The sequence below is a fragment of the Acanthaster planci genome, linkage group LG12, assembly GCF_054643075.1.
Source record: "Acanthaster planci isolate LZ-2023a linkage group LG12, COTS_SCS, whole genome shotgun sequence".
NCBI lineage: Eukaryota > Metazoa > Echinodermata > Asteroidea > Valvatida > Acanthasteridae > Acanthaster > Acanthaster planci.
The window spans coordinates 520,903-546,459 of record NC_141788.1 but is presented as its reverse complement, the minus strand read 5'-3'; the positions used below and the strand labels follow the sequence as shown (position 1 = coordinate 546,459).

The following is a 25,557-nucleotide window of genomic DNA, read 5'->3' as shown; positions in this document are numbered from 1 at the left end:
TCCCAACAGACCACGAGTCCGAGTGGTCTTAAGACCGGGAACACCTGCGTTCTCTTGATCACGGACTTTAAAGATATCGTCTATACCTGAAGTTGGAGCTCATGGTGTGGAGATTAGGAGATCTGTTGGTAAGTTCATAGTCACAATTTCTGCAGATCGCATGTTAGCAATATGGAAAAGGAACTGAACATCTAAAAGAAACATCAATAACGACAGAAGCATTTTAAAGGTGACATCTCGTAAAATGGAATGTTTAATTTCCCGAGTAACTTTAGCTTTTTTGATAGTGCCTTTAAAGCAAGTATACTTTTTGTTGAACTAAAATAGTATAAGAAATTATGACGCAAAAGAACGGGAAACTTCATTAAATCTACGTTGAGGAAATATCTGGATATGAAGTCTTAAACAAATGATTGTCTTTAAGGACTTTGTTGACTCTTCAGTAATGTAATTATGAATTTATAGCTGAAGTGCATCGAACCGACCGCGTCAAACGAGAAAGTGCCGTGTAACGGTTGACAAGGCAATATCTGACGGTAGTCTACCGAAGGTATGCTATGAATTTTACCCAGGTTCATCAAGACTTTAACTCAATTCTTATAATCTTATCAGCTCTGGTAATATTCAGGGGTCCAGGCTTTGCATTTTTAAAATGCATCGTTCATCGGTACACCGTATCCTCTATCCTTAACGGACAGTCTGTATCATTCATATTGAAATCACGTATCTTTCTTTTGCCACATCTTAATCACTTAAATTAATCTAAATTAATTTGTATTGATGGCAACTGAGCCGCCGTTAAATAAGTTGGCAAACTTTCTTCCCTTTCATTTCTTGTATGTGCAATCAATATGAGCACAGCATTACAAGATTCTACAAAAAAGTTCCGTGTGTAAAATGGTTATTGAAATAAACTCGCCAACCAAACAGAACCTAAACTATGTCTTAATAGGCCTAACCTCTTGACGGCGTGGTAGCAAATTGAAGGCTATTTCTTGGACAAACATAGTTAATGATGTCCAGCACTGAACAGTCACGAGTTGGGATGGAATCAAGCAGATGACCAGGGGCAGTGTGCTTTAATAATGAACAAATTCAAGATCACCCTAATTTTATTATTGCAAATATGCTACCATCTACATTTGGGTAACTGGTCAAATGAAAACGCGAGTACGGTTTTTCTTTTAAGCTCGTCGTTTATTAATGGAGGTCCGTAACTACAAAATTGTGCCATGGCTTCCGACCATGATGTTTGTGTCATGATTTTGTATTCAATTGTCTCATAGCTGTCGTTGTCTCATACCATGGGATCCGTGGTAAGGGGTATGCGTCTGGTGGTGTCGATAGCTGCTCCTTGTTCTACGGAGAGTAGCCGTATTTTATTCAAATTGAACTTCCTCTAATCCCGGAGAAGAGAATATACAATAGCTGTCCTGTTGAAAGCTTAGTATTGGGCACTGTTGTAATAGAATTGAAAAAATATGTTGTTTTTAAAGTTCGAGGAAGCTACTTTATGAGTTTATATAGTTCATGATGTTTGGGGAGATGCGGATGCCTTACTTTTGCACATTGCAGTAATGTCAGCTAAGTTTCGGTGAAAAGAAAGTCAAACGCATTTTTGGTGATGTTACTGTTGAGTTTGTAAAATGATCGACCAAAGATCACGTTTCGATGGCCTACTTTATAAGATGCCTTGAGGATATTTGCATAAAAAGCCGAAGACATTAGTTTACTGACCCAAATCTATAAATAGCACGGGATATTTGTCGGCCTTTCCCAGTTATGATCTGTCAAAGCTAGCTGTACAAGGCGAAATCATATCGCCCCGTTGGGATGCTGGTAGAAATTCACTGCGGAGGATCGGGTGGCCCCTGTGGCGGGACACATTCAGATCCGCAATTCTTGATCCCTGCGCACGGAATGAACGACAGAATAGAGAGTCATTCTGATACCGGGTGGGCTTCCGCGCCGACAACTCATTTAAGCCAATCAAGCTCGCCGACGTGGATGTGTGAACGGCCCCAGTCGAGGTGTTGGGACGGGTGACGGGTGGTAGATATAGCAGGCGTTCGATTTGAGACTGGGGAGTAGGGCTACGGTGAGTCAAGAAGGTCACTGGGAACGTTAAGGTGTTCATGTCCCCACCAAACTGGGACCGGGACACAGACAACGCAAAGTGACTAGATGGGAAGAATCATTCTGCTTGGATGACAGGTGCTTCAGTGTAAGATCGCGTGATGTCAGCTTGTAGATGCAGCCATAGCATAGGATAACCCATGTTAACATCGCGTGACAACTATTATGGGCGGGTAATTTGAAATCAATACCACACGTATTGGTGTGCATTTTGACATCACATAGGTTTGTCCCAATGTTTTAGATATGGGTTGATAAGGAGTACTTTAGAAGTTAACTACAGTAATCTTAAAAAGCTTGAATTGTCAAGTTTTGCCGTCTCAATTAAAGAAATAGTCCCATATGCATAAAACACTGCTTGCCCTGTATTGGTCAGTACAAAACATATGGTTTTATATAGAGTTCCAGAATTATGAAACAGGTGTATAGCTTTGCTCGGGAATTTTATGACGTTTCTGACACTTCAAGAGTATTTCAAATGTTTCCAACAGTAGATTTCTTACCAAAGATCAAATAGTCGTGGTCGGGCAAGCAGAGATTCAATCTTCGTCTTCAGTATCCACCTTTTTTTTAATCAAAACTCAAAACAAACAAAGCAAATTCAGAAGAGACCTACGCTAAACTTCAGTCAGTGTCAGAATATGCATCAGACTGTGTGTGCTGAAAAATCGTGATCTTACCCAAGGCCTTTCCTGCGACTGCTTCCGTCCAGTACCACACTGCATTTTGAATTCACCCATGCACAAACCAAGTCTAATACAAGAGAATTTTATTAGTGTGAGAAAAAAATATAATTGGAAGCCTTAAACACGGTAAGGAATCGCTGTAATAGTACCTTTTTTTAGTAACCAGTTTTTGAACATACCGGTATCATTTGGCAGATTTTATAGTGCCGAAATTGTTCATTTTCGGTGTAACCTTGTGCAGGCTATTGCATACGACAATTAAGTTAGACTTTTTATAGCAATAACTAGTCTTTTTTCGAGCACGGTGCTAACGAACAGTTAGAACCTAATTGTAAACTTGGCAGTGAGTTTTAAAAAGAACTCTCAAGTTGGATCTTTGCTTCAAATGTCAAAGAAGTTAGTTTCATGGACTGATTTTAGTTTTGGAGCCTACTAATTATTTTTAAAAGGTTCTACACATTATACATACAGTTAAACAAGAATTGTCTATGTTCTTGAATAGTCTTCTCTTTTGCAGCTTTTTCTTCCTTTGTAAACCTAGAAAATATGATATGCTTTGATAAGTGATATTCTTGTATCTATTTGTCATCATAAAATCTTAAATACTTATTACATAACTCGAAAGGTAAAACACGTCTGATGTATCATTTTAAGGAAAGTTGGTTTCATTATTATACTTTTTATAATCACAATGATAACAGCGTATAGCTGACGATAGAACTACGGTTTAAAACGGCTCCTTCTTTATAGCCTAAAAAGTCTGTTGAAATATATTACCTTCCAGCGAAATAAGATATCACACAGTACAGTTTCACTGGAGATCCAGTAAATAAAATATGAATGACGGCATATGGATATTTTTAATGGTCCAATTGCTTTGACGGTACGGCTGGCCCTAGCGCTTTATACATTTTATTACTTCACACTGCATGACTTGCTTCTGAATCGGTTCCAAATTACCGGGGGGGGGGCTCAGAGCCAGGAACGTCTGTTGATGTGAAAAGCTCGTAAAGGTAGCAGTGAGTATTAGAAACACGCTTTGGTATACTTGAGGGTACAATGATTCACAGATGAGATATGATAGTTGTCAGTCCCGTGCAACAAATGCGTTAACTTTGCCTCGAAATTTTAGATCCTCTGTCACCTCGAATTCTTGCTGCTACAATTGTTAATAAAGGTTGCAGGGAATAACATTGCTCCAAAAATCTACATGCATCTGCCTTACTGGGCTGTGATGTTTAATCATTCATGAATTTGATTCGACTATTAGTAGGGCAATCGCATGAAGGGGTGTGTTTGGTGATGTACCAGTAGTAGTAGCAATATGTGTTAAAGGCACCTTTCCATTACGGGCGTCAACACTTGCGCCAAGTGTTGCGTATCCGTCAAAATCGCTCTTGGGGCGATTTTGACGACCGAACGCAGCGCACGCGTGTGTTATGTTAATGGAGTCAATTTATGTGTCCGTGAAAGTGAAACGCATCGTGTATGCAACGCACCCGAAAAACGTACAAGTGGAAAGGTTCCTTTACGCACCAATATACTGTACATGCAGGGCCAGCCGTCCATGTCGCGCTGTCACCAGTAACATTTTTGTAATAATGAGCATTGTTACAGGCGGCAAGGCACCCGACTATAGTAGCACGTACAGAACCATTTGTCTTTCATCATGCTAGTGAAATTAAAAACGGCGATGCTGAGGTGAGGGGCTCCATTTAAACGAATACAGACTAAGGATTAGTCTTTGACGATACATTTCAGGAATCCAAATGAAATTTTAATTGGCCTACATCGTTTTCACCAAACTGATCGTTTTGTGCATGGATTTAAGGGTGCTATTGAAGAGTTTAAACTATTCAGTGAGTGCATTCGGAAGTCGAATGCTGGATTTGTTGCAAGATTATGAAGCGAACATTTCATTTTTTTCTAAATTCGTCTGAAGACAGTGTGCTTGCGTGCACGTTTGACAAGAACAAAAGCTTTAATAATCTTGTATATAATTGGAAAATGTGAAGATTTTAATTTCAAATGAGATTTTTCTATTATTACGATTTTGTATATTCTTTTTTAGAGAAAAGAACTGGCATACACGCCGTCAAATGTACTTAACGCTCAGAACCCTCTCGGCCCTTTCGATCAACGAAACCAACTCTTCAGAATCTGCATTCCGTTTATTTGTGCGTGATACATGCGACGTAGGTTTATTCTACAATTCCTTTTTTTTTTTAACTAACCAAGCCTACATTACTCTTTTCTGTGAAACAAGCTCTTAATCCCGCTTCAGTGATTCCTTTTTAGTGATAACATCGACCCTTCAAAGAGACTGACTATTCAAGCTTTGGAAGAAAATCAGCGACCGCCAACACTCCTTCAATTTTCTAATTTTCTTTTTTTTTTCGCCCACAAGCGAATTCAGAATTACATTACTCACTGCCCCAAACTTCAGCAGCCAATCATAAACACGCAGCCTATACGTCATGCAGTGACTTGGACTAGTCATGCGCAGAGGGTTTTACCCCGCGGCAGCACAGATTCAAGTCAGTATTTTGATGAGCTGTTCAACGAAGGGGGGTTGTTCATAGAGACACGCGTCGGAGGATTTGCGACACTTGCCTGAACTCGAAGCCCGGGAAGGAACGCGCTGCTCCCTCTCTGTAGTTCGCTTGCTTTGTCGACGAGCTAAGCTGAAACTTTGTGCTAGCGGTTGAGACAAGAGCAACTGCAGAACTCCAAAGACGAGGACGATCCTAAGGAAGGAGTGATTAACCCCTCAGCAAAGGCCTAGGTGAGTCTCGATGACTTAAAAATTTAGTTTCAAGTATCGATTTCAGAATTTTGTATATCCAAGGCAAATCAAAATATCTCTTAAGTGATGTTCATCAATATCCTTCTTCCAACGACCAGGAACAAGCCAACTTATCTTAACTGAAATTTGGTATAATTACATCCCTTTGATAGCTTGGCTCAATATCTTAAACTAACTTCACACTATTTTTCATCTAATCACGATGACATCCTAACACACAACTGCCGGTATCAGTTGAGGTACACTCGTTTTTCATGATAAAAGACGAAATGATTCCTTCATGGAAGGGGGCGTTTAAAGTATGGAGGAATTGCGTTCTTATTTGATCAAAGGTTGGATCGAGTCAAGGCAGTTATTTGGCCCTCAGTTAGGGGCAATAGCGTGTATTTCTAGATAATACCTAACTCCTACCTACCTACCTACCTACCTACATGCAGTACTTGTGAAGGAAATTCGTTACAAATTGCCATTTTTTGGTTGGGTGCCGCTGAAAAGAACGACTACGTAAAATTTGTGCAATGAAACGAACATTTGACTGTGAAATACATCTAACGTTTTTTCTTCATATGAGTCCTACAGTTACAATACATTACATGACGGCAGACAGTGCAGCATTACTGTACAGTTGGAAGAGATTACACATTGGACTTACATATAGACAAAATAAATTTAACACATCAAACAAGTCCTATATTGTCCTTTTCCCACTTTTTGAACATCGGTGTCAAGCTTTATGTCAATCATTTTGGAAAAGATGGTTTCCCATTACTACATTGGAGGTGTTTCAATAACCCCTATGATGACTCGTTTGTTTGCAAAGCGAAGATATTCGAATCCCTGGTGAGTTTAACGTTTAGAAAAAAATGGCAGGTGCTTTATTTTTGAAGTATTAAAAAACCAAGCATTTTACAGGATTGGCTTTTAATGGCGGTTTGAAAACACACTTTTTCAAAAACGTGTTTTTAAATGCTACATGGAACGCCATAAAAAGCATCCGACAAAAGAGGACATATCTGATTTGCACTGAAATACAATTAACGCCTCTAGAAACGCTTTCAAACTGTACCACAAATGAGAAAAAATTGATGAAAATACTTTATAATGTAACAAACATGATTGAAAATATTAGAAGCTTGCGAAAAAAAGTCAAAAGCTTACTCGGGTGGGACTCGAACCCACGACCTCCTGCTTACTAGTGCAGACGTCTTAACCACTCGACCACTGAGCTTGCGGGGTCGACTGGCCGGTCCGAGTCAGGTGAAGCAGCGGGTACCGCGAACTGTTTTTAAGATGTATTTTTGCGTTGGGGAGATGTTAATTCATATAACGGGTTTTGCCCTTACCCACCGTATATATTGATAAACACTGTATGCTCAGTGCTTGTCCGAGAGCTTGCGAAAAAAAGTCACAAGCTTACTTGGGTGGGACTCAAACCCACGACGTCCTGCTTACCAGTACTGACGTCTTAACCACTCGACCACCGAGCTTTTCGGGGTCGGCTGGCCGGTCCGAGTCAGGTGAAGCAGTAGGTACCAAGAACTATTTTTACGTTGGGTAAGGGCAAAACCCGTTATATAAATTAACATCTCCCCAACTCAAAATACATCTTGAAAATAGATTGTTTGTGACAAGCAAAATCTCTCATAAGGGGATAGTGCCTATTAATAACAAAATATAAAGTCTGCGTTTGTTAATTAAAACTTTACATTAATTCAGTAAACTGATGAGTTGAATCGTCACAGAATGAAAAAAGTAAAGAAAAAATCCAATCAATTGCATGCACGTGGATGAAGATTGGATCCCAACTTCCGCCGTTTACTTTCCAAACGAGGAGTTCGAGCAAGAATAACTGATCAAAATTACCAATGCATTGAAAGTGACCCTTTTCAAACGAGGCCCTTGCGTTTGTAATTTTGCTGGACAATTCTCCGTTTCTTTTGAAATTCAGACGAAACATACCTTTGCAGTAATCAGGACTTGAAGTTGATTATACAGGTGGATTGAACCGTACAAACTGATTCATATCATCGATCTGGTCAAATTAGTGAGTAGAACTTATCGACTGTCGGTTTGATTTACCATGACAACGCCCACAACGTCTGGTTATTATCGTTCACAGGAGCCTTGCGGTAAACACTGCAAAGTAAAAGAAAATGTAAATGGAAATTATCTACACCTGAAAAAGTGTTAGACTAACAACACTGACAACGCACTAGAATTACAACACTACAACGCACTCAACACTACAGAAAGAAAAGTTAGTAGCTGCAGAAAAGACATTTTTGACTAAAAACCAGTTAGGTTCTGTCTTAGCTAGCACAGCTGTGACCCGGCCGTACGTATAAAAAAGATGTACTCCCACTGAAATTAGAATTGAAGCCAATTTCTTTCCCTTTTCATGTATATATAGTGTGAATTATCCTGAGGATAAATTGACCGTCAGAGGCACCTGATATGAGATCATTGGAATGAGTGTGTCACCCAGGGAGACAGGTGGCCGAATCAAATTCGTAATCAATCGAAAGCTGACACCAATTTCAGATTTCAGAGCGAGTCCAGGAGCAGTCAGAATTAAGTTCATGCTTTCAGGCATTACACGAGGATAGTCAGAAGCTTTTAGTCACCATTAGAGTCTAGCCTTGAACGGTGAAAAACCCAAGTGGAAATTACATCAGTGCAAGTATGTTCCACTTAAGCGCCGATAGACCGAACGCTCTTGAGATCAGTGAAAGATTCACGACGAAACACAGCACAATGAATGAACGAATATTCTAGAGTTATTAGAAATAGGTACACGTATCTCCAGTTGTCTGTTGATAAACTACGATCGGGAATTAAACCTATTGAAGAAATGTAGAAAATACAGCATTAAAACCTTGAATATTATAAAGATTACTGAAATAATATATTTATACATAATATCGATTTTAGCTAGACAATGTCATGTTCCATAATAAACATCTGACGCAAATTTGGCACCTTGGTATTCGCGGTGGAAGGAAAAAGACAACCTGAATGCCCATAAATTGGTCAAATCAGATTTAATGATGTTTAAGAACAAAATGCTGTATAACAAGATTCATCAAGCAAATTGGGTGCCTCATTTCCTGAAGGGTACACGCCAACGCACAAGTTCAGATGAGGCAATATAATTGGCCAACAGAGTATAATCGAGGTTTGGAAGCCTCAAATCGTTCTTCAGCTAATCATGTCTCCAGCCTCCTGTTTTCTACAGGGTATAATTAGTGCTTGAACTCTATCCGGACTAATGATTCCCCTCGACGACATTAGTGTCAGCCTCGGTAACATTTCCTTAATTGGTGTCATCTCATTGTAACCTGAGACGAAAACTAATTCCTTGGATGTGATGAACGTAATGCTTTATCACCTACCAAAGTTTGGTGAAAGAATGGAATACACATTAACTTACTGGTGATGGAAGTGTGAGTGGTTTGTAGGGATAGCTTCATGTGGCAAGTACATTTATGTAATTATGAATTATCAGTTGTCTGTATCATCAAAATAGCGTTTGCAGGAAAGTTATATGACACCAAATTTATTCCCATTCAGAGACAGGGGCGTCATCTAAGATCAAAGGACCAGAAAGTAGCAAGAGCTAAGTCCGATGTGCTCATGTTACACGTTAGGTTTCCTTCAGAAACCTGTAGACGGTAGCAAGCGAGGCGATCCTCCATGTTTTCCCCAGGCTGCCAACCCGAAGCAGTTGAGGTCCCTTGGTAAATCATGAAATGATTCCTTGGCAATTAGCCATCCGGGCATTATTCATTCACCAACACCTTGGTTTGCAGGTGCGGCTTCGGGGCATATCGTCTCATCTCACACGCTGATCGTTCCGTCTGATGTTGGCCACGTCAACGCGGTAGCAGCGTAGATGTTAGATTGATAAGGTCGCACTTTGTAATTAGTCGATGGTATCAAAAAGGCAGACCTTATTGTCTGCTTCATTTACGCGGATCTACTAATGGTCGTCCATCTATTACCCATACCGCAGTTTCACACAAGCATGATATGCACAAAGCCGAAGTGATCACTCTTCCAGTTTTACCTCTTTAAATATTCACCCTAAATTCAAAACACAAATTGGCTTACATTCATCAGAAGTCGCTCCTTCCAGAGGGTATGAGGCCATATTCTTCTTCGATGGTGATGCATTGGCGAGGGTGAAAAGAGAAGGATACCAAATAGTCATCAACACGTTAACATTTTCCTGTGTACCAGTTCATAGTCAGGCATTTGGCCAGTTCAAGGCAAATTTGTTCAAAGTCAAACCATTGTAATGTGAACAGCAACGCAAAGACTTCATTGTCTCTGAATCATTCGAGAGAGACTTTGGGGATCTTTCCTCTGTTTTTCGAAAATTGACTAAAAACAAAAAACAAATTTAGACAATGGTACCGCGACTGTGATGCTCCACCAAACCTTCTTTGTTTTTACGAACGAAATCTGCAATGTAATAACTAGTCTATATGCAGGAATTGACTTATATAAAGCGTTATTTTGTTTTACAGCTTCAAGCAATGAAGTGCTAAAACCATACCCTCATTAATCATCCGGGAATTATATTTAAACTGGACTGAATTTCACCTCAGTGATAAAATGATGAGTCCTCATGTGTGTTTATTATAATGTTCCTTCTGTTCTGGTAGCCTGCGAGGTCCAGTTGTTGCAGCTACGTGTTGCTCATAGACGTTTGTTAAAAGACCATATTCAGGAGATTTTGCGTACTCCAAAAGAAAAAGATGAGCGTTATAAAATATTAATTGGTAATCTATTTAGCCGGTACCTTTCTTTAGAGATTATTGGTTGGAATGGCTTAGGTTGCTTAATAAAAAAAAATTGACCAGCGTCCTTAGATGCATTCTCACTTAAAAGTTGTAGTCTTATCACACACAGCGTGACTCATTGCATTATGACCAGTTCTGCGGTTTCAAATTGTTAATATATTACAATAAAACTCTGGGCGTCTACAATCTACTACGTGAGAACAGATCCTAGAGTCGATGTCGAAGTTACCAAAAGACATAGGCGGGATGACTCAACAAGCTCTTCATGACGATAACCAAAAATGCAATGCGGTGATTTCAGGGAAAGGTGGAAAGTCGGATACCACCACTGCCGTTTCTAGGATAAAATCGCTGAATTCAGTCACAAACTGGTCTGAAACTGACGATCGAGAGATAATTTCATTTGGGAGATGTCAAGGGATAGATGAATACCGGAAAGTTTATACGACAGAATGTTAGGCCGAGTCCGAATCATTTGGCTGCGGCTAGAAATTACACAGGAGTCTATGGTAATGGCCGTGGCTGGTTCCCTTTCTGTCAAGCCGCAGCTAAATGAGTTTGAGATAAGCGAGTTCTACATACCCACACCAGTTGATGTGTGACCTTAGAAAGGCTGGTCGATTTGCATGGGGTGTCCAACGAGCTAATGAAGCCCACAGTGCCTTTTCTTTTTCCTCAGTTGTTTCATTCATTGCTGTCAAAGCGAGACCACACGAAAGACATGAGTCACATTACTGCTACGTGAAACTTTCCCCGTCCAACGTTTCAAATAGCCGCTAGGCCCCTGCTTCTGCATGGCCAATGGAAAGTCCTTGTCCAACTCAACGTGCTCCTGACAACGCCTTGAGCAGCGGCATAAATGCCCGTTTTACCCCCCCCAATTCTCCCACCGATGGAATCTTAATGACAGAGCCCGAATGGCGTCAGTCAGAATGCCAATGAAAATATTGCCCTTAGTCGAAGTGCACAGACTCTTCATCTATCTTGACCTGAATTCGCCGTGGGGCCAACCAGCCACAACGACTCTTCATTGATTTTTTTCAAGTTGTCCCCTTTTACCCACCCCCTTGAATTGACCCAGGGGATCTCGATAAATATGCATAAGAAGATTGAACAATTCTATGGGACAAGGGGTTAGAAGGGAGGGCGCCCCTCCCCGTGGGCACATGGTTAAAGCCACAGTCCAATTTTATAGATTTTCATAGTTATCAGAACTTTACTAAGCACAGAAGACACTCGGTAAGAACAGGTTAATACCGGTAAAACGTTCATTGCATACATATTTCCTGTGACTGGTACTTTGCCTATTCTTTCAGTGCCTGATTTTGCTAAGCAAGATTTGCTGTCAAGCAGCTCGGGCAAGTTTGAACGACAACCGTTCAGTCGACCACTCGTCGATTTTGCCTGAGGCATGGTATTTGGTGCACAGTTTACCGGAGAAAAATCGATCAATGGTCGACTGCTAGAGATTGCCCTCTATGACCTTTGACCCTGCGGTCTTAGAAAATCGACAAAATGTTCCTATCGGATTTTTTTGTGATTGGTGTAAGATAAGAAAACTACAACTGCCCTGATTTTTTATCATATAGACAAAACAGTATCGGCATGTTCTGGCCACAAAATTGTTGAGCTCCGTATCCGGAATGATCACACTATCATGCGAGAATGTATTCGAATGAATGTAAAGTTGATTACGCCTACCTACGGGATGGGGCGCTGTCATTAGCGTGTATTGATACAGTTCTGTATCCAGGTACCAAATTCTGTGTAAACTTCTGCCCCTTCGCTAGCTTTGATAAAAACTACTTTAACCTATCAAATATATATGATATTTGTTTAACTAAGATCATTGTGGGCATTGCATAGCACGCACCCTTTTACCAATTCTAAAGGTAAATATTGATTCAGTCGCGGGGAATTTTATCCAAAGTCGGAAATTCCGAACGAAAGGCTGAAGGAAAGGCGTCTGGCACTGCTGACACCTGTCGCTTTGTGGGGCAGTAAGCTTGTGAAATGCGGATATCAGAACAGCTGTCAGATGGAACAAGGAGTCTTTGGATTGGCAGTGAACTTGCGGGGGAATTTGAGGCGGTTCTGACAGAAACGTTCAGACGCAAGAAGGCGTCACGGATGTGCTGATATATGCTTGACTGGCATTTTGGGGGTGTTGGGACAGGTGCTTTCATGAATAGTGCCGAAACACCTCGAAGTCCAGCAACTGAATTGATTGTTGATGTTCAGTGGCTAAGTAATGTGCCACGATTTTCTCAGTGTAGACGTAAGGCCTGTTATTCTACGCTATGAATATTTTAGGTTTAAAAAAGTGTAAGGCTTAGCCTTAAAGACGAATCCAGTCACTTCTAGTGTTAAAAAAGGTTTTCTGACAGGATTGGATGTAGATTACGGATTTCAAAATAACAAATAAAGAAAAATTAGGCAAACATGTGGGGGTATTGAAATAAAAAAGTATTAATAATCAGGATACAAAATGTTGGGACACAGATTTTTGTTCATATCCTACAAGATGCCGCACGCTTCTTGTGTGTAGACGTAAGAGAACTGTACTCAAACCTTGACATTATGTGAACAGCCTTTGCATTGGCAAAAGGAACATTACTCTGCTCGATGAAGCAACGTGGCTATGTTTTTCTACCCAGCTGGTTGAGTGTAGAGTACTCAAGGAAACGTACTATGGGCGAGTGCAAATCACTGAACCGTCAAAAAGAAACGTGAAGTGGTGAGGTCGATGCCATTCCAAGTAACTTGGGCGTGCATGGTGTTATTGATTTCAAACAAGCCCAGCAAAAATGAAAACTCTTGCCTCATTTCCTCCATACATTGATTCTATACCGTTAGTGAAAACGAAGAGGACCGAACAAAAGATGGAAAATTGTGGTGAGTGGTCAGGATTCGCTCCGCCTTGAAGACTTGAGCGAGCCTCGGACACTGAGAATGCCGACACAGTCGTCAAGGAATAAAGGAGCTTGAGCATGTCTTTTGATATTTGCAGTTTTAGCAATGATTAACTCTTTTTTGACATTTTTTTTATTTTTTTACAGTAGCCAACTTGGAAAAAAAGTGGAACCAATTGTGAGGCGTCAGAGATAATTATGCCTGTTTCTGGTTCAATTTATTCTTTTCAGAATGTTTTGCAAGTCTCACTTAACACATCAATCTTGTTTAAAATTTTTAGTACTGTTGTCGAAACGCTGTCCAGAGTACAGACACCGATCACTTAATGTGTCCGATTACTAAAAGTACTCATTTATTATCGGGTACAGCTCTGCCTGTGAACCAAGAATCCAAAAACATTCCACGCGCTCTGCAATTCAAGCAAATTGTGTGCAAGGTAAAATGACCTGTCGGTAAGTATGGCTGTTGAAACCGATTGCCTGGGCCAAGTTAGAAGTTCTACCTTTTTTTCTGGCGTCTTCAGTATATTGATACAGCACTTGGGGATACTTGTGTCATTATTTGCAAGGGCTGCAAGAGATGGCGTCGAGGCTGCGCGTGTGCACGCCTAATCAAAGCGTGATCTTGTATAGAGTTGTACTCATTATGGTATAGATGAACTACCTCTTGTAGCTCGATGTTCCTGCTCTGCTATTTTAAAACCGGGATTGTTAAAGGGGTTAGACTGTAGGTGTTGAGGATTGTCCTCAGATTGTCGATCCAGATACTTGACAAAACCATCAACCTTCCTGAGGTTTCGATAAATGGTTGATCATTGCTAACTGAAGTGTGGGATTGGTACTGTCTTACTTCTTACCTTCAAAGCTTCTTACCATTATGATTATTTCGAACATGGTTGACGACAAAACAAATTTTAAAAAATGAAAATATGAATTACCATAAAACTGTCTAAGACGTAAAACTTTTAGTGTCAATGAGTCCCAAGCTGGTCCAAAGAGGGCACGATTTTACTAGCAACAGAGGATCCTTTGGTAGGAACTTTATTTCGCTGGTTCACGAACGACTATGACATGCACACGTTGCATGCGCGTCGATTCCAGATGGTATTAAATTGTACTTCAACAAAATTGCAAAGTCTGAAAATAAATATTTCCTTTAGGATACAGGAAAAATCCTACCTGTGTTTCACTTGTAACCTTACCTTCAACATGCATGCAGAATCCTACGAAATTACACTTAAAACCTTAATTTAAAATCTCTGACTCAAAATGCCTGATAGCGCACTGGCTCATAAACCTAAACATGAAAATATTTGACAGAATACTGATCGCAAATTACATCATTATGAGATAAAAGCTTAGTTGATGAGCCAAGCAGTGGCAGGCTATGATCTGTAGCACGCTCCTAGAAACCAGTAAGTGCCGTCAGAATTTCAAAAGCCTCGGGGTATACACTAAATTGGAATGAAGTGATGTTAAACTGTCATTTAAAGTGATGAGGGAGTCACCAACTATGATTGATGATAATTCGCTTAAAAACGTTCTACACTAATAGAATAGGAAAGTTCAGATTAAAGTTTGATGGGTAAAAGGTCTGTGATACGAATACACTACCACTGAAGATGATGCTCCTTTCGAATCTGAGTTATTTCTTAATGCTTAAACTCGATACGATTTACAATATTTAAAGAAGTATCAAATAAAACGAGAAAAAAAATTAATATTTGGTTTTTTTTCTGGGGGGTTGGGGGAGACGTACTAGGGTGTCAAAGGTGCCAGTCTGTTTCCACTGAACTGGGAGTCTGCACGCAGATGGAACGATTAACTACATGTAAGTTTTGGGTTTAACTGCAAAATTCAACAGCGCATCCTACCTTAATATTCATGCTTACCTTTGACAATGTGGAACTACCGAACTGGTTATACAAAACCAGTCTTGCATTGTTACTTACAGACCTCACAAGCCACTACGATCCTTAGTTTAGCAATGTGCACCGCGCGAACCAATCGCTGACCAATGATTTACCGACTCAGTGACGCCGAGAGGACACCTCTTCACGGCACTTGGAGGTAGGCCTTGCGTCGCTTCACTCAGAAAAGTCATCGATCGTTCATCGCCTTGGCAAGGTCTCATACAGCGTGGACTGGAGCCGGAATCCGATCCGTCTTTTTGATGCAAGTTGTCCCTTAGATTGGGTCTAATTACACGCCCAGTAGTGATATATATATTTGCACTATGAATTATGAGATGGGGCACACTAGTTCATTTTGGGTCGAGAGGCCCACGGAAACTCGTTAACTCAATCTTGTCCTCATGGGTGTCAAGGTGTGCGCCCCCACGGTTACCTCATGCTCGAAACCGGGAATCAGATTATTATTTGCATATCAAAAATATTGGATACAACATGTTAATGGGGAAGTCTAGTGCCTGACCGTGCTTTCAAGTAGTTTTTGTTTTAGCATGCGGTGTCTGGGAACGGATTTTTTTTCCACGATAAAAAACATTAATCTCATCCAATCAATATTCAGTATCACTGGTTTGACATTTATAATCAAACGGAAAAGTGGGGATTGTTGAAAAGGGAAAGTGAATGGTAATAATTTACAACAAACGTGAAAACACGTAACACAAGTTGAAATTATAAACACCAAATAAACAGATTACTGTTTCCTGGCTGGTGCTGCATAGAATCGGAATGCAGAAAGAAAGTTTACTTTCCAGAGGTTACTATTGGAAGCCACGCTGGAAATACAGTTCCTACTGGGAACGAGGTTGTCGCCAAGAATCGGTTAACGACAATGGAGGGGCGTGAGGGCTAATTTGTGGCTTGTGTTGCAATATCCAAACTGACTTCCCTATAGTTTCTGCTTTTAACGACAAAATCCATATTCATCAATAGAAATGTTTACTACAAAGATAAATCGATTAGACCTCAATGCAAATCACCTGCACAAAATAATTTCATTAAAAAATACATAAATTCAAACAGGATCTGATATTTCCATCCGATTAAACTTTTCTCTATACTCTTAACAGAAAACGTTTGTATTTTGGGATGGAAGTGGATTCTTTGTGAGAGAAGTGAAGATACCATGGCAACGGATACAGATGTTTCCTGTGACATATTAATAACAGATGTCACAACAACACTTTAATGAAAGCGCCATCTCACGACGTGTCAATGGAAGCACACGTTTGTGTCTGAAATCACGCTTCACTTTCTTCCCCCTGGGAGGGAGTATGTTAGTGGAAGATATGAAATTGATTGAAAAGGCTCCCCCCCCCCGTGTTCCGGATTGAGAAGTGTACTGGAATAACCTCAAGACAGTCTCGTCTAGGAGCTAAGAAGCTTCTCACATCTCAGGGATGCTGGCAGCGTCTTGTGATTGGCCAGATGGCGGTGTTTGCTTTCCTGTAAATACACCAATCAAACACTTAAGATTCAGAAATCACAAAGACATGTGAGACTTAAACACATCCAGCCTCGGGAGGCGGGGCATAGATCTATCTCATAGTTTGCTGTACGCTGGGTAATCGTCTGTGGTCTATATAAATAAGTGTTGCTTGCATTACCTTTCGGTTTTAACGTTTTATCACGCACCTTTACACCAGCAAGGATTTCGCCGTTTCACACAAGCACAAAATAATGGAATTAACACGAAATACTATAAAGCTGTGAGTTTTAAAGGTCTACCCTGAGGCAGCGGAACTCGCTCCTTTGTGGACTATACAAGGAATGCAAACTTGACGTCATGGACCAACTTCATCACTGTGCATGACGGTACTTTGCCGAGTAGACTATGGGCAAAATTCGTGTTTATGAGCAATCGTGCCTCCTGTTCAATGTCAGGCCTGGTTAAAGTTTTTGCGAAATCGAAACAATTCAATCTAGGGGAGAGTCTTTACAATTGTCAACTTCATTTCAAATGAAGCAAATTTAAAGGTTGAATTACCTATGCATTCCTAGCTTGCCCAAGCTTGACATAATTTATACGCTATTACAGAGGATTGAAATTCCACTTCTCCTGCAAATATTCTTATTTACTTACTGTAAGGAAGTGAAAACATAATTAAATAAAAGTTGGCTCCTGTGCTTATTCCCCTCTCGTTCCATTCTCAGAGCGCTACATCTCAGGCTCCAGTGATTTATATATTTGATTGCCAGATAATTTCCTGCGCTCTAACGCTAGCGATTTGGACCTTTCTGACCAAATTAACGAAGACAGATGGAGGGAGTGAGGTCACTTTGTCTAGTGTGACCGGGCAGTAGGTACTTGGCCTTTGCTACATTAAAATAAAGCTGTAAATTTCTGGTGCGAAAAAGTTCATTATTCGTGTAGAACTCTAGCATTAGCTATATATTTCAAAATATATGACAGGAGTTAAATCAGTAAATCTTGGAGGGGAGACTCACGCTTGTCATGCATGCAAGTATAAGTACAACATTGCAACGGGTAAATTCAGTTGTCTTCATAACAACAGACCAATGGTGGGTATGGCTCCTATAGCAAAGTGTATTTCATGCGCTAACCAAGCTGGTTTTTGGTACAGTACTCAGCCCATCAGCAGCCTGAATACTGTACCCACTGTATAAGCTTTGTGTTGGTAAATGACTCTTAATGAACTTGAAGCACTTTCGTGGAGGGACCCAAAGTTTGCTGATATCCACTAAAGATCAAGTAACTTAGCTGGCACAGTCAGTCTATTCCATCTGTTGAAAAAGGACGTAAGATTTTATCGTCGATTGATAAAGAGCACTCTTTCAGTAATATATTCAAGGTCCAAAGATTGTGAACACTCTAGGAATGTAGGACTTCTAGACAACTCAGTATGGCTATAACTCGCGGAATCTATACAGAAATACAAATCATGTGGGTTATTTTGTCTGCTGAAATTAACGTGTGCGGCAGGATCTAGGTGCTAAAGAAACAGCACCACAGATGCAGTTTTAAATGGAGCCTGTAAATAACTGTCGTTTTGTAACTGACGGGCACTGTAGGCCTATGGGAGCGAAATACTTGACGGCAGAACATACAGTACAAGGCCATTCTGAGATGAAAAATGCACTTTGTAGAGTGTTTATATCAGCCCTCCGAGAAGTGTGAAGGAATGTGACATGAATTTTCAAACCATCAGATCTCCAGGAAGAGAACTCTTTATAAATGTACGAGCAAAAAAAAACTGGACAATTACGAAAACCTGGACAAATTCGACACAGGGTTCGGTTGAACTGCACTTTGTACATGTACATCGCATCCAGAATCTATGATCCCTTTTTTAAAAAAACAAAGATTACCAGGAAATGCTAACTGATGTAGCACAATGTAAATTATGCCTCATCAAATTTGATGACGTCTGTATTGGCAGAAAGGATTCTTAGAATACGGTGCATTAATTAGGTACGGAAGCCGAATAATGCCAGGCGGTGGGATGGGAATATTTTTATACTGCATCGAATATTTTGGTATTGTTTTCCAGCGGCCCCCACACATTTCTACCACATAACGGCTACTACACGTATTTATTGACAACTGCCACTTACTAATTAAGCAGAACCAATTATGATGGAAGTATTGCCACAAGCTTAGAAGTTCCGTAATCTTCTATGCATGCTTTGATTGAAATTTCCGGTGTCAGGCCTAATAACGGCATTATAATCTTTCGATGACCTTAAAAGCCATCCCATTTACCGCAATTTGAAACCGTCTTAATCTGTTAACATCAAAAGTTGGATGAATTCATCGTAGGTCAAATCGTGAGGTTTTCTGGTGGAAATTATCACGATGAGCAATGGTTACTCTTTGGGGGGTGCACCATGTTGGAATTTAGCCACAATTTGGAATATATTTTAATATCTTCATCCTGAAAAGCAATGTTAAACATCACTACATCTTAATACGCGTTCGTATGTCTTGTTTGCCGGGGGAATCCAGGCATCTCTGTCTGCAGATCTATTTCGAATCCACAACCATGAACTATGCTGACTCGGCTTGAGGAAAAATTTTAGAAGGATCTGAGAACAAAAGTTTTCATCTTGAAAGCTTTGAAATTCTGACCTGGGTTGAGACAGTAGAATCTGAGTTGGAACCTTGGCTTTCAAATACATGCCTAAAGAAAGGTATCTTGCTTAGGAACACGATGCTTCCCACAATGCTTGGATTTTTACCCTTGAAGACTGTGCAACCTCAGCCTATACATTCCTCTGAAAAACCACATACAGGAAGAAAAAAATGCCTGAACTTCACGTATACCATTGTTACTGGAAGTTCGACTGAAATATCAAGAGAAAGGTTATTTATGTGATAAGTTGTCTTTTTTTGTTCATTGCCAGGGTTCAATTCCGATGGCGCGTTTTGAGGTTATGCTGCTATTGATGTCGGTCCTGGTCGCCGTCACGGTGCTGCAGTGTCGTGCTGACGAAGAAAACACCGCAGACGAGGATCAAGTCAAACAGGTTCTCCAAGAGATCTACGATGAACCTGACGAGGATAAACGAGCCAATCGCTACAGAACCCTCAACAGGAGGCCGGGCAATAGGAGGGTTATTAAGTCTGACCCAGCAATGCAAGAAGAAGAAGGAGAGGAGGCAAACGCAGAGGAAAAGCGTGGAAACAGGTTCCGCACCGTGGGCGGCCGACCAAGGAATAGGATGATGCGAGTTACCAAGTCCGATCCGGAAGTAGAGTCTGGAGAGAATCTTGAGGCAAATGACGAAGAGAAGAGGGCAAACAGGTTCCGTACATTGGGAGGTCGTCCTAGGAATAGGATGATGCGAGTTACCAAGTCCGATCCGGGAGAAGAAGTTGAAGAGAATCTTGAGGCAAATGATGAGGAAAAGAGGGGCAACAGGTTCCGTACTGTGGGAGGTCGTCCTAGAAACAGGATGATGCGAGTTACCAAGTCAGATCCGGGAGAAGAAGTTGAAGAGAATCTTGAGGCAAATGATGAGGAAAAGAGGGGCAACAGGTTCCGTACTGTGGGAGGTCGTCCTAGAAATAGGATGATGCGAGTTACCAAGTCAGATCCGGGGGAAGAAGTTGAAGAAGATCTTGAGGCAAATGACGAAGAGAAAAGAGGAAACAGATTCCGTACTCTGGGAGGCCGTCCTAGAAATAGGATGATGCGAGTTACCAAGTCAGATCCGGGAGAAGAAGTTGAAGAGGATCTTGAGGCAAATGATGAGGAAAAGAGGGGCAACAGATTCCGTACTGTGGGAGGCCGTCCTAGAAATAGGATGATGCGAGTTACCAAGTCAGATCCGGGGGAAGAAGTTGAAGAGGATCTTGAGGCAAATGACGAAGAGAAAAGGGGCAACAGGTTCCGTACTGTGGGAGGCCGTCCTAGAAATAGGATGATGCGAGTTACTAAGTCTGATCCGGAGGCGGAAGGGGCACAAGATGCTCTGGAGGCAAACGAGGAGAAGAGAGCTAACATGTACCGTTCCAGTGGCCGGAGCCGTATGCGAGGTGGCAGGTATTAGATATACCGATACCAGAGGATTGCCTGTGAAGAATCTCTCAAACTACGATTCTCTTGTGTTGTGTTCTAACGGATATATACATTTCAATTATTGGCACCTTTGGTTTGTACTTTGGAGTTTGGTCATGTATACCATGCTTTCCAGTTAATATCAAACAGCAACTACGTTAAGGATTTTGAAGTACAGGCAATTCATGTGATTTTTAAAATCATGAACCACCAAGTAAGGTCCTTGATGGCGTAACTATTTCACTGGCAAGATAAAACTTGTAATGTGTTTGTTGGCACCATTGGATATACGTAACTGGTGTCATTTGAAAAATAAAAACTATGGACCAAGGCTCAAAATGAGATGACACTTAGTAACCCTAAAGTTTTGGAAGGATTATAGTAATATGATTGATTTAACTACTTGTTTAACAACTTGTCTTTCGTGGTTGTAAATAGGTAACCTCTTTAAGTGTCTTTCTGCCTACGTTCGTCATAATGATCAGCTGGCAAAATGATAACCAGATATTAAGATATATAAGAAATAAAATATATTCTATAGTGTGAGATATTTAAATCTTACGGCTTGTGCATCATGACGCTTGTGAAAATGCAGATTGAATTATTGCGTGTAAATAACAGCATATTAATATAAACAGCATGTATTAAATACTCCCGAATTGTGTTTTCGTCCCTGTAGTGATTTGCCCTTACGTCTTTGTTACTCAATGCAACAAATCTGCTAGAATAATTCAAAGAATTATCATCCAATTAATTAAATAAATTTTCAATAATGTATATTAGATTTTACCCACGGTCACACATGCAGCGTGGTTCCACAAAGTGCAGTTCAGAAAATTTTCAGACATTTTCAAACGAACGAACGGAAAATCTTCACACTTAACTATTTTACTGGAAGGACGAAAATATTGCCCAATTTTACCGGAGAACAATCAAACTTAGTCCAAATATTCTGATAAATGTGTTTTTAAAAAACTGACTTGGTCCCAAAAAGCATAAAAAAACTGATGTGGGGCTGAAATAAAAGTTCTTTACCGTGCCTGCCGCTTCAATTTCTGACAAATATTATTCAAATAAAACATGGTCAACTGTGCTGCATGTAATTTCAAAATACTGCATTAAATTTTAAGTACCAAAAGATCTGGGTGAAGCCAAATGTCGATTAATTTCATATGCTTTATTGAATTCATAATTTCCTACTTTCATTTGATGCGCGCTATATTTACTTTTAGCACTTGCGTGAAGGGTTGTTGAAAATTCCTTAATATTAACTAGACGTTGCAACATGAAATAGAGTGTTAAATGAAGTCGAAACAAATTTGGACATAATATTATTTCACTCCATTGTAGTCAGTGAAGCATCCAACCTGGAACATTTCATGTTGTGTTGATCACAATTTACATTTTGTGGGTAATATTCCAAAATGTATTTACCGGTCTGATTAAAACTAACCATTTCCCGTAAAACAGTTTTGGTGCGCCAAACGTCTAACTCCCCCTTGTGTACAGAGGAATTACCCTTCCAAAACAGTTTTTGGAATTGAATATGTAACCAGACAATTGTTTAACAAGACTTGTTAGTGCTTTTGTGACAAAACGTGTGGTAGAAAATGACAAGATTTGTTGAACTTAACAGGAAAACTAAATTCTTTGCTACTTTTATGCGACTATTCTATAGCATCGTCACCAGCGTGACAGGGAACCAGCGTCAACCGAACTCGAACTTCCCGAAATGTTTGGTGTCTTCCTGACACATAGTGTTGTGACAAGCAGGTGTCATGGTGATCAACCTCCCTTGATGTCATTCATGAACTTCCCCCAAAGTGCAGTTCAAAGTTATCTGGCAATCACATTGAGACTTCATCGAGGCGGAATAATCTTCCTTGACATCTATCCATATATGATTTGATAACTTCGGGGAACGTAACCCGCGGACTCAGCAGTCTTCTACTCATTCGCAGAGAAAATTACGTCCTTCATTGATTTCTACCTGATGTGTTGCAATCGGAAGCAAAGATGCTACAGGTTGATGTTTCCTCTCTTTTGCAAGAAAATTTCCGCAAACTACTGTCCTTTATTAGTATCGCACTGCTGAGTCCTGTGTTGCGATAGTATCTGATAGTATCTCAAGCTTCGCTTGAGGAATTTCACGTGCGCATACCTCTCTCCTTACGGAACCTAAAACGAAATAAACTCAACAAGGTGGTTTGTTCAAAAGTTCACAAAACGAGGACCAATTGAGCGGGAATGTGGGCGTATGCCAAGATTTGCTGGATGTGCCGCCAACAACGTATTGGCGTATCCATGGGGGCAGGGGAATCGAAAGGGCCAACACTTTCGAAATGGCACTAATTCCGGCACTATACTAACCAAACTGTCTTATTTATTGTGATTGCTAATAAGACGATGATTCTTTCCACGACTGTATGCGCTCAAACGCTCATAAACGTGCGTACAACATGCGCACAACGTGAATGTTTCCTCAGTAATTTCTCTATAGGCTAATTCGACGAGACGTCGATCATAACTGTGGTGGCACTGCACTTGACACGCATGCATTTGGCAAATCACGACACCCGATTGGTCAGAGAGGTCTGTAACGTGCGCGTACCACCTGTGCACGAGTGTCACTGCAGTAATGGCTTCCAATGGACCTTTTCCATTAAATATGCATTAAATTAGGCAGGCGCATTACTGCCACTGGTTGACAAAGTTGCTAAAATCTATGACGCAACAATATAAACCTCTATTTTTGCGCAACTGTGAGCACATACACACTGTTTCCATACTGGTACAGTTTGACATGAGTGCCAAACTTCAAGACAAGGAATTGTTACTTTTCACCACAGGATACTGAAAACTTCACTTTATGGTTTCGACAAAAACGTGCATGAAACATCAGAAAAAGGCTGTAATACGATTTGGTTTGACCTTCAATGCGCCAGGTTTTGGTTAGAGCAGGTTTCCTACACTTCCGACATGCATGCACCTGTCTAATTTGCATATTTCTTGGGAGAGGTTCATTCTAGTTGTCGAACAACACTATATAGCCATCCAACACTAACCCACACGCATCCTCATGTGCATGATGTATCACCACAGCACCAAACATCCCTGCCGTCTCTTGGTCTCCTCTTGAAAACGACATAATATTAAACCTCCAAGCTATGTCTACCGCATGAATTGACTTTCCCGCAGACGTCGTCTTGTCTTGTCCTATGTCGCCTTTATTACTATCAGCCTTGATGGATCCGCTACTCGCGTGATACGCCTGACCTACAGCGATGAAAAAGGTTGACCACCCCTACTACACGGTGTTTGATGTTGAAGTACACGTCGTCTAAGTTGTGGCCGATCACCTGGCCTGAATATCTTTGAGCCTGTCGGTTTTCTGCAAAACCTTCCGGATGATCAAGCACAGAATGCCACATTTACTTGACGCCTGCCATGATGGTCAGATTTAAAGGGGGAGCACATTCGACGGACCCACCCCCTTTCCTTTCACAGAACGATTACATGGCTGATTACTAATCAACTACAAAGGCACACGAAGTTTTGGTCTTTGGTTTGGTCTGGTCTAATCTCGTTCGGTTCGTCCTTCAAAAGTCTACAAACTAAAACAATCCAAACATCGTGACGACAGGATGACCAAATCAAATACGGAGTGGAAAGACTACAGCAGTTATGAAATAATAACTGCATGTAAATTTTAGTTTACCGGAATCAATCAAAATGGGTTTGGAGTCTTTGGACAATTACATGTAGAAAATGCATGATTTATCATGCCGAATAACCAAAGGTCCATCCTTTCGCTCAGAAATAGTTGCTTCTTTCTCATTTTGCTTGGGAAAATTCTGTTCGTCAACATTTGAATTCTTGAGGCTCTACAGTATTTGTTTGATTCTCTAAGGGCACTTTATTGATTACTATTTAATTTTTATTTCATTCTATTTCTCATTATTGTGCTTCCGTCAAAAGGCACCAAAAATTTGGTGGCGTGGAAGTTGTCCAAACGACAGTTAGTCGCATGCCCAAAGGCACAATCCGCCCGAGTTAAAGTGCACCCCCAAGTGGCAAAAGGAAAGACAAGCGGTAATATACAAATACAGCATGGTTTGGGGGGAAGTAGGGAATTACTGGTCCCGAGGTGTAGGTCAGCTTAGCGGAGGTAGTCAAACTGAACTACACCGAGGGACCAGTAATTCCCACTACTTTCCCGAAATAAACCATGCTGTATTTGTTTTACTACACTTCATAAATATTCAAACGTTACTTGTACTCACAGATGCCATTGTTGTTTCTCAGCTGCTAAATTTCCATGTAATGACAGTGGGGTGCAGATGTGCATAGAAACAGGGCTTCAGTAGTCTGGTGCTGACATACGTTTTGGGGTCTTTACTGTAATAGTTATTAGGATACAACTCCAGACTGGTTCAGTAAAGATTACATGACACCGATTACATATTTACGCGGCAGGTTCCAGAGGGATTTTTGATGCTACCAGAAAAAACTACCACTCGGCAGCGAGGTGGATACTCACCGCTATGACGTCACATGGTTGCGTATCACTTCTACTTCCCAGGCGCGAGGTGGAATCGGCCAATGACGCGCTCCGATTTTCATGAATATTTATGAGGTGTATAGTAATAAGTTTTCCAAGCAGGTTTTTACCACGGACGTATATAAAAAAAACCTGGACTTGCAACGCCTTTGTATGAAAAAG

At 40.7% G+C, this 25,557-nt stretch overlaps 1 protein-coding gene and 1 long non-coding RNA gene across 2 annotated transcripts; one reads left to right on the top strand and one right to left on the bottom strand.

The window, feature by feature from the left end:
* Nucleotides 1–5,373: 5,373 nt before the first annotated feature.
* On the top strand, nt 5,374–22,303 carry LOC110985833 (uncharacterized). The gene is made up of 2 exons (XM_087144230.1): nt 5,374–5,607; nt 19,678–22,303. The coding sequence occupies exon 2, from the start codon at nt 19,690–19,692 to the stop codon at nt 20,824–20,826; it is 1,137 nt and encodes a 378-aa protein (XP_087000356.1). The 5' UTR covers nt 5,374–5,607; nt 19,678–19,689; the 3' UTR covers nt 20,827–22,303.
* Nucleotides 10,590–25,299, bottom strand: LOC147797047 (uncharacterized). The gene is made up of 3 exons (XR_015427364.1): nt 25,118–25,299; nt 16,665–16,758; nt 10,590–11,127 (listed from the first exon to the last, which is right to left on the bottom strand). It is a non-coding gene; the product is annotated as an uncharacterized LOC147797047 (long non-coding RNA).
* Nucleotides 25,300–25,557: the final 258 nt, after the last annotated feature.